Consider the following 13,040-nt stretch of genomic DNA (forward strand, 5'->3'; position numbering starts at 1 on the left):
TTCACTGAAAAATTAAGTTCTCGATGTCGGCTTATAGTTCAAACCGACCGCTTGGAAAAGACCGTTGCCCCCAGAAACACCTGGCTGGATATTTTCTACAATGGACGACCAGCAAAAGTCGTCTCATTTGAAGGCGAGTTTCCAGCCCTCACCAACGGTCGACTGTGGTGTATGCTGGGAAGGGCACGTGACGGTGGGAGGACCAGAGGAGTCCACCCTCAACACGACCATCGGAATCATGTGACCACGGGAGGCTTTGGGGTTTCAGCGCGTGACGGTAACGGTCGCAGTGATGGGGTCTGTGGTGGACATCAAGCTGAAACGGGCGAATAAAGTTTATCATGAGGGGGTGAGTGACTGAGTGCAACGTCTTGCTGCTTCTTACTGTATGCAATACTTGCCGTATTCCTTGGGTGAGTGAGGGAAGACCACTGCATCGTCAGTGGGGTATGTTTACTTTGGAGCTATGCAATAATCTAGTATGGAAGAGGCCACTCAGCCCATCGAGTCTGCATGGACAGTCTACGCTGAGTTTAGTCCACTCTGAATTTCTTCCGCTTCCACCCCCAGAAAAACCATTCCATTTTCATATCATGCATAGTGTCACTCTGTCTCAGGGATGGATGGAACACTGTGTCAAAGTGAGGGCTGTAGATGCTGGAAAGTCAGAGTCGAAAAGTGTGCTGGAAAAGCACAGCTGGTCAGGCAGCATCCGAGGAGCAGGAGAGTCGACTCTGACAAGGTGTACTGGGTACCTGCTGATAGATAGCTTACAGCCCTAGGCATTTGCGGGTTCTAAAAAAGTAAAAGTATTGCAGATACTGGAAATCTGACATCAAGAGGGAAACTTGGTAAGGTCTGGCAGCATCTATGGAGTGTGAAATAGAGTTAATGTGTTGGGTTCATGATGGTTTGGAACTATGATGCATCACATTGAGCTCTGAAATGTTAACTCTATTTCTCACTTCAGGGATGCTGTCATACCTATAGAGTTTCCCCAGCTCTTTTGTTTTATTGCTGAAACTGGAGTGGATGAGGTTGAAATGGTTTCCTCCTCTTCATCATTCCGAAGAAAGTTTTTACATTTAGCTGAGGCTCTGGGGAAAAATAGATTTGCATTTGTGTAATTCTTTCTCCCCACAGCCACTGAATGTCTTAACACTTTGTATTTGATGAAGTACGTTTTGAAGTATATTTGTTACTGTGTTGAAAATGGCAGCAATATGCATACATAGCAGTGTGATCACTGGACACTTTGTTTTTCAAATGATTTGAGGGAAAACTATTGACCAGTGAACTAAGGATAATTCATATTCTTCACAACATTTGAAATAGGGCAGAAAGCCCATCGACCCTGCTCCCCTATTCAACATGGTCTTGCCTGGTTGTCTATCTCTGTGATTCTCCTCCATAACTTGATGCCTTTTATATGTTTATTTCTTTTTGAATATATCCAGTGACGTCACCCCTTCACCCTTCTATAGTAGAAGTTTGCTGCTCCTGAGTGAAAATGTTTTTAATAGGAGATGGCAATGTAAAGTTTTTTTTACATTGTACCTGCAAGACAGAGAAACATACCCACCCACCTATCCCCGGGCATCCAATTTCTTGAAGGCCAGTGGAGCAAATTAACCCCTTAACATGTCAGTGAAGGAGAGCTGGAATGCACTGTAGGGATAGTTGAGATGGGACATCTCACAACCTTCGAACGAATATTTGGATAAGTATGCCATAACATTCAAAGTTACGGGATTACGGTAGACTTAGTGGCTTTGGTACAGACTAGATTAGCTGAAATACACCCTCAGTACAGTATAATTCTATGAATGGTGTATTTTCTGACTGTGGTCTTCATTTAACACTTTGTTAATATGGGTTATAGTGCGATTGAGTTGATCACCTCTCACAGTGCAGAAATCAAATTTATTAGAGCAGAAAGAGCTGAAAATTAAGTTAGCTTTAAACATCCAACAATGCAAGCTGAAATGTTTGAGCTGAGAAGTTGTTATTACGTAGGTCATTAGCTCAAGAAAAATAGTTTAGCAAGTAGATGCAGGGATCAGATGAACATAACTTTTTATTAAAATGCATGTCATTTTTTCTACCTGATAAAGGCTTGGTTGTTTGAATGTTAAATGTTTATATGTAAAAGTTATTGAATCATTTTGAAGAGATCAGTACAGCAGATTGGTGGGGATTGGGGAGAAGAGAGGTATTGGAGTGGAGCTGATGCATTTCAGAGTCGGTCATGTGATGTCATGCTTGAAATCGTGATTTGTTGGTGTTAAGTAAAACAGATGAAACTGAAGTTTAAACCTTTATATGTTCTTATGTTGTGAGAGCTGTGGTTCTGAAATGTTTGTTTTCCATTGACCACTTGTATCCTGCAGACCATCTGTGGATCATACCTCACCTGATTTGCTTGTCAGCCAGTGTGTTTTTTGTAGGAAGAACTATGCTTTTTGTGAGATATCAGGAAGGTGATTGTTGAGTGTCCTGTTCCAAATTAAAGCCTTAAATCTCAAATGGGCCTCCAAATTCTGCCAGTTCCTCTTGGTTCTCAGTGAAAATGAAATCTTGAGGCTATATGATCTAACATAAGTTTATATACTTGCTGCCATGCCTCAGGTCTGGGTTCACCTGTCCTGGAGTTGTCACAATATATCTGAGTGAGTTGATGAAAATAACTGAGACATACAAGGCTATGGGCCAAGTGCTGGAAATTGTGATTAAAATAGTTCGGCGGTTGTTTTTAGCCAACGCTGATGCAATTGGCTGAAGGAACTTTTTCCATGCTGCAGATCTCTGTAAACCACATCTTGCTTATATTGTTACACATTCTTTGACATAGAGAAATAATTAAAATAAACAATTTCAAGGTCAGCGTTTGTTGTTCATCTGTATTTGCTGATAAATTGAGTGGCTTGACAGGTTATTTCAGAGGGTGAAATTGCTATTGGTCTGGACCCATGTGGGCCATATCGGGTAAGGATGTCAGATTTCCTTCCCTAAAACACATTGGTAAACAGATGGCTTTTTAAAAATGACAATTGGTGTTATTTTCATGGTCACTAACACTGAGATGGGTTTTCAATTCCATAATTTATTTAATAAATTCAAAGTCCATCAGCTGCTCTACATTGAACATATAACAGTATGCTGTAGTTGGGCATTTTGATTATGTAGATTACTTACAATGTGGAAACAGGCCCTTCGGCCCAACAAGTCCACAACGACCCTCTGAAGAGCAACCCACCCAGACCCATTCCCCTATATTTACCCCTTCACCTAACACTACGGGCAATTTAGCATGGCCAATTCGCCTAACCTGCACATTTTTGGACTGTGGGAGGAAACCGGAGCACCCGGAGGAAATCCACGCAGACACTGGGAGAATGTCTCCACGCAGACAGTTGCCTGAGGTGGGAATGCAACCTGGGTCTCTGGCGCTGAGAGTCAGCAGTGCTAACCACTGTGCCACCGTGCCGCCCATGGAGTTGAGCCCTTGTCACTCGTCCAGTGATGTTGCACCACTGGTTTGTTCTATCATGTGGCGGAGCACTACACATCAGTGACTTGCATCTGTACCAGTCCATGGAGTACCTGGTGGACCCTTGCAGACCATCAGTGGTTCCCAGACCACACTTGGGGATTTACAGTGTTAGATGTAACGCTATAGCATATCTCTCCTTTCCCTACTCTTGACCTTTTATTATGTTTTACCACGTTAAAAACAAGTTATGCTTTTGGTAATATCATCCAGGGGTGATGAGACTGAGGGGTAAAAGTGATGAGGAACTATAAAAAAGATTATAATGTTATTCTACTCAAATTTATTCAAGAGGTTTTTAAAGATTCATTTGATGCAAGAGATTGAGAACCACCCAAATCTGATATTTAGGTATTGTAAACTCTTAATTTTTTAACTGGATTACTAATACATGCCAGAAAGATGGATTCTCCAGGGATACATTATTTGGAGGCCAAAGTGCACCAGTTAAGTCAAATCAGTTGGAGTCTTTTATTTGAATTTGATGACTGAGTCTGTAGCTGGGTTATTTTATCACTATTTTTGTACATTACAGTAAATTCTATCAGGGATCTTAACTCAGCTCAATCCTGCTTTCAGCTACATAATAGAAAGCAAAGAACTGAAAGTGCTGGAAAATCTGAATCAAAATCGGAAATTGCTGGAGAAACTATTGCTGCATCTGTGGAGAGAGAGAAATCGAGTGAATGTTTTTGAGTTCAATGACCCTGTTTCAGAACTGCTTTCACCTGATGTTTCCATGCTTGCACTTTCTGGAAGGAACTATTGAATACCAATTAGGAATGGGAGATTTAACTGTTTCCTGCTCCTTTCTAATCCAGAGATATTAAAGATAAGTGGTTTTGTAGCAATCTTCATACAGAGAAAACACATTGACACAGGCAAAGTTCTCAATGAGGATTGATAAGATCTGGTTGTTACTTTGTCAGCATCAAGGGTCTGACCATAAGAAATAGATACAGGAGTAGGCCATTCAGACCTCAAGCTTGCTCCACCATTCAACAGGATCATGGCTGATTTGGCACTCCAAGTTTCCAGTCCTTTCCTGATTACCCTACAGTTCAATAACCTCTATCTTCCTTGGCCTTAAATATACACAGGAAGTCTGTCCCCACAGCTCTGTAACAAAGATTCAGCCTTCTGTGAGAAGAAATTCCTCCTCATTTTAGGCCACTGTTGGAATATTGCTTGCAATTTTGGTCTCCTTCCTATCGGAAAGATGTTGTGCAACTTGAAAGGGTTCAGAATAGATTTACAAGGATGTTGCCAAGGTTGGAGGATTTGAACTACAGGGAGAGGCTGAACAGGCTGGGACTGTTTTCCCTGCAGCGTCGGAGGCTGAGGGGTGACCTTATAGAGGTTTACAAAATGATGAGGGACATGGATCAGGTAAATAGACAAAGTCTTTTCCCTGGGGTCGGGGAGTCTAGAACGAGAGGGCATAGGTTTAGGGTGAGAGGGGAAAGATATAAAAGAGACCTAAGGGGCAACGTTTTCACGCAGAGGGTGGTATGTGTATGGAATGAGCTGCCAGAGGAAGTGGTGGAGGCTGGTACAATTGCAACATTTAAGAGGCATTTGGATGGGTATATGAATAGGAAGGGTTTGGAGGGATATGGGCCGGGTGCTGGCAGGTGGGACTAGATTGGTTTGGGATATCTGATCAGCATGGACGGGTTGGACAGAAGTGTCTGTTTCCATGCTGTACATCTCTATGACTCTGTGACTCTATAAGACTGTTAATTCTGAAACTGTGCCTTCAGGTCCTGTACTCTCCCACGAGAGGGAACATCCTAACAGCATTCATTTTCTCAAGCCTCTTACAAGTCCTATATGTGGGCGGCACGGTGGCACAGTGGTTAGCACTGCTGCCTCACAGCGCCAGAGACCCGGGTTCAATTCCCGCCTCAGGCGACTGACTGTGTGGAGTTTGCACGTTCTCCCCTTGTCTGCGTGAGTTTCCTCCGGGTGTTCCGGTTTCCTCCCACAGTCCAAAGATGTGCAGGTCAGGTGAATTGGCCATGCTAAATTGCTAAGGGGTAAATGTAGGGGTATGGGTGGGTTGCGCTTCGGCGGGTCGGTGTGGACTTGTTGGGCCGAAGGGCCTGTTTCTACACTGTAGAACTTCTTCTAAAGTTCAGTGAGGAGAATCCCAACCTGTTTAACCTTCCCTGGTGAGACAATCCCTCTATGCTAAAGATCATCCTAGTGATCCTCCTCTGAATTGCCTCCAATACAATAACATCTCCCCTTAAATAAAGGGACCAATACTGCTGGTATTGGTTTATTCACCATAGGAAATTAATTTTGAAATTTTGACGGATTTTCAAATTTTTGTTCTGTAATTTAAAATCTACACACTGAATATATTTTTAACTTTCTAATTTTGAATTTTCAACCAATCTGATGAGGAAGGATTGTATGCTAGGAATGGCATAATACCAGCAGTTCTAACTCTTCTCTTTAATTATAACTATTATTGTTGTAAAATTAGTTAACAGGTAGGACTAGAAAGATGTGCAATCTTAAACTGTTTTGTAGTTGTAAATATTGAATGATCTGTGTTTATCACTAAAACAACTGCTTTATTATTTTACAGTGAGGAGATCCTGAATCCATGCTTCCATTACTTTTTTTGTTCTGCTATTTCAAATCCTTTGGTTGGAAGAATATTGAAGGACAACAAAAATAGGGTGCGTAGTTCTAAAGAGGGTGCATAAGTTCTTTAGAAGTTATCTGAAGGAGTACAGATGACTAGACAGGCAGAGATAGTAATTAATAAAGTTTAGTATTCTTGGCTTTAATAGGAGCACAGAGTACAAGAACAAGGGAGGTGGTAATGGTCTTGTACAAGACACTTGTTAATTCTGTGTACTTTGTAGGTGCCACATTGTAGGAAAGAATGGATTGGAGAGAGTGCAGAAGTGATTTACAAGAATTTACAAAAATCCAGGTGTGAGGAACTTGAGTTATGAGGATAGATTGAAGAAGTTGTGACTGTTCTCCTTGGAGAGAAGAAGGCTGACAGGAAGTCTGATAGAGGTTTTCAAAGACGGAGTACATAAGGCGAAGCTGTTCTCTCTTGTAAAAGGAACAAGAACGAGAGGACATACATTTTAAAGTGACGCACAAAAGAAGCAAGGGTGATGTGAAAAAAAGCTTTATTCACATACTGAGTTGTTAGAATAAGGAATGTAGTTCCTGGAAATGAGCTTGAGACCCATCAGCTGAGGCCTTCAAGAGATAGTGGATAAAAATTGAGTGACGAACAAAGGCTAAGCAGGTTGGGATTCCACTCACTGGAGTTATGAAAAATGTGAGGAGTCTCATTGAAATATTCAGAATTCTTAAGAGGCTTGACAAGGTAAAAGCTGAGAGGATGTTCCCCCCCCACTCATGGGAGAGTCTTGTACCAGAGGGCATTCTCTCAGAATAAAGGGGTGTCAATTTAAAATTTAGGTCAGCCATGGTTCTTTTGAATGGTGGAGCAGGTTCAAGGGAATAAATGGCTTACTCCTAACAGTAGTTAGCACTACTGCCTCTCAGTGCCAGGGATCTGGGTAACCTTCGATTACTATGTGTGAAGTTTCCATGTTCTGCATGGGTTTCCTCCAGGTGGTCCAGTTTCTTCCCACAGTCCGAAGATATGTAGGTTGGGTGGATAGGCCATGCTAAATTACCCTGGAGTGTCCAGAGATGTGGAGGCGAGGTAGATTAACCATGGTAAATGTGGGGTTACAGGATCTGTGTGGGATGCTGTTCAGAAGTGCAGACTCGATAGGCCAAATGGCCTCTATCTGAACTGAAGGGATTCTATGATTCTATTTAACTTGAAATGTTAAGCAAAACTACTTTTTGATTTTCATCCCTCAACAGAATGATCAACTATAAAGTTTGGTTTTCTCAGATATTTGAAGAACAACTGGCTCCTATCTTTGAACATCTTTTGAGGCAGTTTGCTCTTTGGGCATACCTTGTCAATGATTGTTTGATCTTTGGAGATTCAGTCATAATTCCTGTGGGTGACACTGTAATACTTGAGTACTCAGTCATTTTCTGTTGTGTCTGTTTTCCCCCACATAAGCTTTAGTCATGAGGATCTGAAATCTGAATACAGGCGGAGGTAACTAGTTGTTGTCAGGAGCAACTGCTTAACAGATGTTCTTAATAACTTAGGTGGCAATAAGATGGCTTCTCACTGCAAATAACATGACAAAATGGCTTCGAGGCTACAAATTGACAATTCTGCTAAAAGCTGCATAAAATGGCTTTTAAGTTACTAACTGTTAATTGTGCTATAGCTGAATAATTAACTAACCAGTCTGCTTCAATAGAGATTAGCAGACAATGCTCCCTTTACAGCATAGAAATAACAAGACTAGATAAGACATTACTGGCCATCCTAACTGACCTTCAGATCCAGGTGCAATGGCTCGGTTATTGAGATAAGGGTGGCCTGAGTGTTGGAAAACAAAGTTGGTTCCCAGGAAATATTATTGGACCAAGTAACTGTCAAATAAAGCAATATCGGGTATTGATTGGTAATTGTCTGAAGGTACTATATGATCGTAGCTTGTATCTTTAGAGTCATAGAGATGTACAGCACAGAAACAGACCCTTGGATGCAACCCGTCCATGCTGACCAGATATCCCCAACCCAGTCTCGTCCCACCTGCCAGCACCCAGCCCATATCCCTCCAAACCCTTCCTATTCATATACCCATCCAGATGCCTTTTAAATGTTGCAATTATACTAGCCTCCACCAGTTCCTCAGGCAGTTCATTCCATACACGTACCACCCTCTGAGTGAAAACGTTGCACCTTAGGTCTCTTTCATATCTTTGCCCTCTCACCCTAAACCTACGCCGTCTAGTTCTGGACTCCCCCGCACCAGGGAAAAGACTTTGTCTATTTATCCTATTCATGCCCCTCATAATTTTATAAACCTCTATAAGGTCACCCCTCAGCCTCCAACGCTTCAGGGAAAACAGCCCTAGCGTATTCAACATCTCCTTCAACCCTGACAACATCCTTGTAAATCTTTTCTGAACCCTTTCAAGTTTCACAACATCTTTCCAATAGGAAGGAGACCAGAATTGCATGCAATTGGTGTCCTAACCAATGTCCTGTACAGCCGCACCATGACCTCCCAACTCCTGTACTCAATACTCTGACCAATAAAGGAGAGCATACCATACACCACCTTCACTATCCCATCTACCTGCGCTTCGACTTTGAAGGAGCTATGAACCTGCACTCCAAGGTCTCTTCGTTCAGCAACACTCTCTTGGACCTTACCGTTAAGATTAGATTCCCTACAGTGTGGAAACAGGCCCTTCAGCCCAACAAGTCCACACCTATCCTCCGAAATGTATAAGTCCTGCTAAGATTTGCTTTCCCAAAATGTAGCACCTCGCATTTATCCAAATTAAACTCCATCTGCCACTTTTCAGCCCATTGGCCCATCTGATCAAGATCCTGTTGTATTCTGAGATAACCTTCTTCGCTGTCCACTATACTTCCAATTTTGGTGTCATCTGCAAACTTACTAACTATACCTACTGCTCATTCTGTAAGAAAAGTATAAAAATGTCTTTGTTTTGAGCTATGTGCACAGCTCCTCCAAGGAACAGGAAGTGTATAACTTCTGGCTTTAACCTGGCTAATGTGAAAGCTGTCAGGAAAAGTATTTCAGAAGTCTGGAAGAGCAAGAAAACAACAAAATGTTCTTTGAGCTTTAGCAATTGAAGTGGCAATTTCAGTTCAGATTTAAATCTCAGATATTTGTGGGAAACAAATGCTGAATATTTTAAAATAGGTTCTTCAAATGGAACTTCCCAAATAACACAGTCGGAATTACAGTGGCAACTTTGTTCGAACTCAACATTCTTTGAATTTGCAATATGAAGAGGGCCAATGAAGCCGAAACAATAATTGACAGAATTTAAACAGCTCAGCCTCAAGTTCCGATACTCTCCAGAAAAACGTAAAGCATCAAGCGAAAAAATATTTTGTGAACACTCTGCATTGAAAACATAGCAGCAAAGATATTTTAATACAATACTCTCATCTGGCTAAAGAATGACCCCTGACCCAACTGTTTTTTTTATTGAAACAGACATTGCAGAATTTGAAACAAATCAGGGGCTCAAGACACTCAATCAATTTGTTTTAAGGTTACCAGTTTAATAATTTTAAAAAGAATGTAATGTTGTACAATTTCAATGTAAAAACAAAATCTGCCCCATGACATAGCCCACAAAACACATGGAATTGAGATCCTGATTCAAATAAGGAAAAACAGTTATTTGAAAAGGATTTTCTGAACCAGCACTTTAACAAACCAAAATTTTGAAACATCAAACATTCAAACTTTCCCTTTTCAACCCAAGTATTAGTACTACCTTAGTTTCAGCGTTTCTCGTTTTTATTTTTTTGACCAGACCTAAACGTTGAAATTTTAAATTGGAGAAAGGCCAATTTTGATGGTATTAGGCAACAACTTTCAATAGCTCTTTGGGGGTAAATGTTCGCAGGTAAAGGGATGGCTGGAAAATGGGAAGCCTTCAGAAATGAGATAACGAGAGTTCAGAGAAAGTATATTCCTGTTGAGGTGAAAGGCAAGCTGGTAGGTATAGGGAATGCTGGATGACTAAAGAAATTGAGGGTTTGGTTCAGAAAAAGAAGGAAGCATATGTCAGGTTCTAGACCGGATAGATCAAGGGGAGCCTTCAAAGAATATATAGGCAGTAGGAGTATACTTGAGAGAAATCAAGAGGGCAAAAAGAGGACATGAGATAGCTTTGCAGAAAGAGTTAAGGAGAATCTAAAGGGTTTTTTATAAATACATTAAGGCCAAAACAGTAACGAGGGACAGAATAAGGCCCCGAAAAGATCAGCAAGTTGGCTTTTGTGTGGAGCTGAGGAGATGGGGGGAGATACTAAACGAGTTTTTTGCATCCGTATTTACTGTGGAAAAGGACATGGAAGATATAGAATGTAGGGAAATAGATGGTGACATCTTCAAAATGTCCATAGTACATAGGGGGAAGTGCTGGATGTCTTGAAACGCATAAAAGTGGATAAATTCTCAGGACCTGATCAGGTGTACCCTGGAATTCTCTGGGAAGCTAGGGAAATGATTGCTAGGCCTCTTGCTGAGATATTTGTATCATCGATAGTCACAAGTGAGGTGCTGGAAGACTGGAGATTGGCTAACGTGGTGCCACTGTTAAAGGTGGTAAGGACAAACCAGGGAACTATAGACCAGTGAGCCTGACGTTGGTTGTGGGCAAATTGTTGGAGGGAATCCTGAGGGACAGGATGTACATGTATTTGGAAAGGCAAGGACTGATTAGGGATAGTCAACATGGCTTTGTGTGTGGGAAATAATGTCTCTCAAACTTGATTGAGTTTTTTGAAGAAGTAATGAAGAGAATTGATGAGGGCAGAGCAGTAGATGTGATCTACATGGACTTCAGTAAGGTGTTCGACAAGGTTCCCCATGGGAGACTGGTGAGCAAAGTTAGATCTCATGACATACAGGGAGAACTAGCCATTTGGATATAGAACTGGCTCAAAGGTAGAAGACAGGGTGGTGGTGGAGGGTTGTTTTTCAGTTTGGAGGCCTGTGACCTGTGGAGTGCCACAAGGATCATTGCTGGGTCCACTACTTTTCATCATTTATGTAAATGACAATGTGAGCATAAGAGGTATGGTTAGTAAGTTTGCTCATGACACCAGAAATTGGAGGTGTAGTGGACAGCGAAGAAGATTGCCACAGATTACAACAGGATCTTGCTCAGATGGGCCAATGGGCTGAGAAGTGGCAGATGGAGTTTAATTCAGATATATGCGAGGTGCTGCATTTTGGGAAAGCAAATCTTAGCAGGACTTATCCACTTAATGGTACGGTCCTTGGGAGTGTTGCTGAACAAAGAGACCTTGGAGTGCAGGTTCATAGCTCCTTGAAAGTGGAGTCGCAGGTAGATAGGATAATGAAGAAGGCGTTTGGTATGCTTTCCTTTCTTGGTCAGAGTATTGAGTACAGGAGTTGGGAAGGGGCTAGTAATTTTTGTTATAATCATTGTATGCTATGTGTCAGTAACTTGGTTAAATGCTGGCTGTCAGTTTTATGAAAGCTCGTAATCCATCTGGGTGGTTATCATTGAAATGATAAAAGGAGGGAATGAGTGTTTATAGGGTATAAGCAGGCAGGGAAAGAGCTAAGTTCTGATTTCTATGAAACAGGTTGAGCTAAGCATGACTCAGATCAGGTCAGAACTTAGAGATAACAATGGGGTGCTGCAGGCAAGGGTAATAGGTTAACAAAGTAGAAAAGCATTCGTTATGTAGAGCCATTTAACACTATTGGAAGAACTCAGTATGTAATGTCAGTTAATAAGGTGAAAAGTATTCATTGTGTGAAGTCAGTTATTCATTGTGTAAAGTAGATGGCTTAATCTTTACTGTTAATACTTGTTGATTGTAATGGTCACCCAATTAATACACATGTTGCCTTATCTGGATGCTCCTCCTGTAAAATGACTATATAGTTCATTGAGAAACTGCTGTTCTAGAGGACACCATGAACTCTTGTCTCTATGCACATGGATAATCATTCTTTCTCCTTCCAGAACCTGGAATAAAGGTATGCTGTGTCTCTGAGCTTTTTCTTTCTACTGAGGGTGGAAACAGGAGGACAATATTTAAACTGTATACACATTCTCACCAGTGAAGTAAAACACAATCTTTCTGTATGTCAAATCTCATTACACATAGAGAATGGAGTTGTAAAGTTGGAGGATGACTCTGAATTGACTTCAGGTGTAAACTTGCAGTGTATTTTTAAGAGGGTATTAAAATTAACTATCAGTTGATTTTTTTCATGGCCTACAGATCAAGTATTGCACAGAAGAGTACAACCTTTCCTTAGGTAAGAGAGCAGAACTGTGCACTGTGTGTTGTCATCATAGCTCAGAAACAGAGTCTCTTTATATCTGTTAGCATTCCTGAATATCCGGGCACTCTGGCTGCTGTTCTCTTCGATCTCTGTGCTTTGTTTAGGTATTCCACATTACGTGAACAGATTGAAAGGCTAAGATTGTTCTGCTAGGTGATGAGAAGGTTGAGTGAAGTTTTGTTAGAATATTTGAGTGTAAACAGAAAACATAGAGAGAAAGTATTTCTGTTAGCATTATAGGTGTTGGGATGTCATGTTCATAGAATCATTGAATCCTTACAGTGTAAAAGCAGGCCATTTGGCCGATCAAATCCAGACCGACCCTCCAAGGACCATCCCATCCAGACCGCTCCCCCAATCCCTGTAACTTTGCATTTCCCATGGCAAATTCACCTAGCCTGCATATCACCAGACACTATGGGCAATTTGGCATTGCCAATCCACCTAACGTGTATGTCTTTGGACTCTGGGGGGGAAACCGGAGCACCTGGAGGAAACCCACACAGACACTGGGGGGAATGTGTAAA

General features: G+C 41.4%; 1 protein-coding gene across 1 annotated transcript in view; it reads left to right on the forward strand.

Moving 5' to 3' along the window:
* Positions 1–209: 209 nt before the first annotated feature.
* Positions 210–13,040, forward strand: part of vps26c (VPS26 endosomal protein sorting factor C) — a 51,172-nt gene continuing 38,341 nt past the window's right edge. Inside the window, exon 1 of the mRNA XM_043701352.1 lies at positions 210–349. Within this exon, the coding sequence (XP_043557287.1) occupies positions 293–349 (57 nt within the window). The 5' untranslated portion in view covers positions 210–292. The remainder of the gene's footprint in view (positions 350–13,040) is intronic.

Source organism: Chiloscyllium plagiosum, chromosome 12 (assembly GCF_004010195.1).
Source record: "Chiloscyllium plagiosum isolate BGI_BamShark_2017 chromosome 12, ASM401019v2, whole genome shotgun sequence".
In the NCBI taxonomy this organism is placed as follows: Eukaryota; Metazoa; Chordata; class Chondrichthyes; order Orectolobiformes; family Hemiscylliidae; genus Chiloscyllium; species Chiloscyllium plagiosum.